At 58.6% G+C, this 3,348-nt stretch overlaps 1 protein-coding gene across 1 annotated transcript; it reads right to left on the bottom strand.

Moving 5' to 3' along the window:
• Window positions 1–688: 688 nt before the first annotated feature.
• On the bottom strand, window positions 689–2,657 carry DRD5 (dopamine receptor D5). The gene has a single exon (XM_038532110.1). It carries the CDS (start codon window positions 2,655–2,657, stop codon window positions 1,233–1,235), a length of 1,425 nt encoding a protein of 474 aa, XP_038388038.1. The 3' UTR covers window positions 689–1,232.
• Window positions 2,658–3,348: the final 691 nt, after the last annotated feature.

Raw genomic sequence — 3,348 nt, forward strand, 5'->3', positions numbered from 1 at the left:
TCTGTTGAGTACCTCAATCAATAGATTTTCCCATTTCTGATTCATTCAAATATCATCTCTGGCTCCTCGATTTTCATTAAAATGTGTTTTCTCATTTCCTGTTGTCTACAAATGAAAATGACTATTTAAAAAATGAGATTTGTTTTTTAAAGCATATCAGCTCACACATTTCAGAGCCTTTCAGAAATGTGGAACCAAAGCCACGTAAGTCTAAAACACTGCAGATTCAAGACAGAGAAAGACTCGGCTATTATTCTGTATGACTTTTCAATGAACTAATAGCATCTGCCTAGGAAATGGGAATATTCTTGTATGTTATTTTTAAAAAGGAGATTCCAAATGAGAAAAAATATATTAGAATTTCAGACCGGAGAAGTCCCTATTTGATACTTTGTGGCACTAAAGCCAGCTCTCAGCACAGACTTGAGATGTGTGTATCTAAAAAAAAGAAAAAAAACTGCACACACACGCACACACACACAACAAAACCTGAGGAACTGGAAGCTCTTCACGGTCCTTGTTCCTGTGTGTACCTGTAAGGACAACCTGTCTGCAAAGAAAATAAAGATGTGCTTCCAGACCAAGCCAACATCTACCCTGATATTAAGGATGCTCTCATGGTTTCTCCAGGAACTATCCTGAAAACCAATCTGGCAAAGCAAAGATAATCACCTCATAATCCACATATTTTGTGTTTATTAGACACCAGAACAAATCAGAAAGAGTTGCTCAGCTGTTGTAAAGACACACACAGAGAGCAGAAATTGCATAAACAAAGGGCCACAGGAAGCTGGATACAGGAAAGCCACACACACACACCCCATCAGCGCAACACACACATAGAACCTGTTGTCTAAAAATCAACTGAACAAAAATAAGTCACTGATCAATCCATTTGTTTAAAAGGGAGGGGAGGGCATATTTTTTAAAGACCAACTGCTATTTTTTTTTTTTTTTAATCAAACACCACCTTCTCTTCTCTAACCGAACCCTTGGTCCATTTCTGCTGGACTGGGGTATATTTGACTGAGTTTATGTCAAACACTTCTGCCAATTCTTCAAACAGCAAATCAGTCTGGTGAGGCTTCTCAGCACACGGGCGACTACAGACACAGACACAGAAAATGTGATCAACTGAGCAGCACTGGAGACGTATCTGTGAGTGTGTATTCCGCATGCTGGTTAGTGTCTGTGCAGTCATGTAGATCCAGGAGGGGCGCTTCTTAGGCAGTTTAATGGATTCCGTTTGGGGTGAAAGGTGTTATTTTGCCCAACGAAATCTCCCCCTCGCAGTCCAGCTCCCAGAGGGACTCGGCAGCAGGGTCACCATCGGGGGACGCCTGAGAGATCCGGGACATGCGGTCGAAAGGGCTCTCCTCCTGCTTGTCCACCTCCCCGTCCCCCGGGGTCACGGCATTGGGGATCATATGGATGTAGGCAGCTGCGATCTCCTTGTGGAGGACGGTGTCCTGGTTGTAGGAGATGAGCTCATTGCTGATGTTCACTGTCTCCACGGGTGTGCGGGCGCACAGGTGGCTGCACCCCAGCAGCTGCGCAAACACCTTCCGGAAGTCAGCGTTGAAGGCGTAGATGACCGGGTTGAGCGACGAGTTGGCCCAGCCGAACCAGACGAAGACGTCGAAGGTGGTCTCGCTGACGCAGGGGAGGCCCGCCCGAGGACCCTCGGGGCGTCCGCTGCAGAAGGGGACCATGCAGTTAAGGATGAAGAAGGGCAGCCAGCAGCACACGAAGACCCCCATGATCACCGACAGGGTCTTGAGGACTTTGGTCTCCTTCTTGATGGATGCCCGCAGGCTGGTGTCAGGGGCACAGGCTGCGCGGCTGCGGCAGCTCTGCGCGTGCTCCGCGGCGCGCTCCAGGGAGGAAATCCTGCGGATCTGCACCTGGGCGATGCGGTAGATGCGCGTGTAGGTCACGATCATGATGGCCACGGGGATGTAGAAGCTGATGAGCGACGAGGAGATTGCGTATGTGCGGTTCAGGCTGGAGTCACAGTTTTCCGCCCTCGCCTCTGGCTCCCCGGCGTCCTCCCAGGGCGTCCCGTTGGCCAGGACCGAGGGCGGCTCCACGCCGCCCCAGGGGTCCGCCTTGTCCCTGTGCCAATGCAGTTGAACCGGGATGAAGGAGATGAGAATGGACAAGGTCCAGGCCAGGCCGACCATGACCAACGCCACACGCTGGGTCATCTTGCGCTCATAGCGGAAGGGCCTGGAGATGGCCCAGTAGCGGTCCACGCTGATGACGCACAGGTTCAGGATGGAGGCGGTGGAGCACATGATGTCGAAGGCCACCCAGATGTCGCAGAAGGCCCCAAAGGGCCAGTATCCGGCCACCTCGGCCACCGCCTTCCAGGGCATGACCAGCAGCGCCACGAAGAGGTCGGACACGGCCAGAGACACGATGAAGACGTTGGTCATCTTGGCGCGCAGGTGGCGGCTGCGCACGATGGCCGCGCACACCAGCACGTTGCCCAGCAGGGTCCAGACGATGAGCAGGGTCAGGAGGCCGGCGGTGACCACCTGCGCGGGCCCCAGCGGCGCCGCCCCCTCCGCGCCCCCCGCGGCGCCCCGCGGCGCCCGCTGCTGCTGCCCGAACCGCGCCCGGTACGCGGAGCCGTTGCGCCCCGGCGGCAGCATGTCGGGCTCGGGGTCAGGGGCGGGCTGCGCGCGGTCCCAGCTTCGGCCTTGCGCCCCCCGGGTGACCCCATCGGGCACCCGGGGGCTGGCGCACCGGGACCCGCGGCTGAGGGATGCCCGAGCCCCGGGGGGGCCGCTCACCGTGCGCCGCGCCGGGCCCCGAGTGCGCGGGGTCCCCTCTCGCCGCCTCCGGTGCCTCCGGGTGGGTGGCTGCGTTGCGCCCCTCCGGCGCGGGCGCTGGGGGCGGGAGGCCGGCCGGGGCGCGCCGGGCGGCGGTGGCTGCGGCTGTGTCTGGTTCGCAGCCGGAGCAGCGGAGAGCCAGCCCGCACCGAGGGGGCGGGGGCCGGGAGCGACCCGCGGCGGGCGAGCGCGGCGGCGCTGCCTGCCTCCCGGTGTGCGCCCCGGGCCCGCGCCCCCGCGCCCCCGCGCAGCAGCCCCACCTGGGCCGGGGCGCACACTCCGCTCTCCGCCCGCCGCCACAGTCTGGGGGCGACTCCGAAGGTGGGAGGCCACCTTCGGGCCAAACCCTCGCCCCGCGCCAGGGAGAACACGCCCTGGGGCGACCAAGAGGTCCCCGACCCAGCCCTGGTGCCCTAGCCCCAAACACATTTGGGGAACGGGGAGGTGGGCTAGGGATGGAGGAAATCCCTGGCCTCTGGGTTGGGAAAGCGTGTTTGTGAGGCAGAGGGCA

Source organism: Canis lupus, chromosome 3, assembly GCF_011100685.1.
Source record: "Canis lupus familiaris isolate Mischka breed German Shepherd chromosome 3, alternate assembly UU_Cfam_GSD_1.0, whole genome shotgun sequence".
NCBI classification, from domain to species: domain Eukaryota; kingdom Metazoa; phylum Chordata; class Mammalia; order Carnivora; family Canidae; genus Canis; species Canis lupus.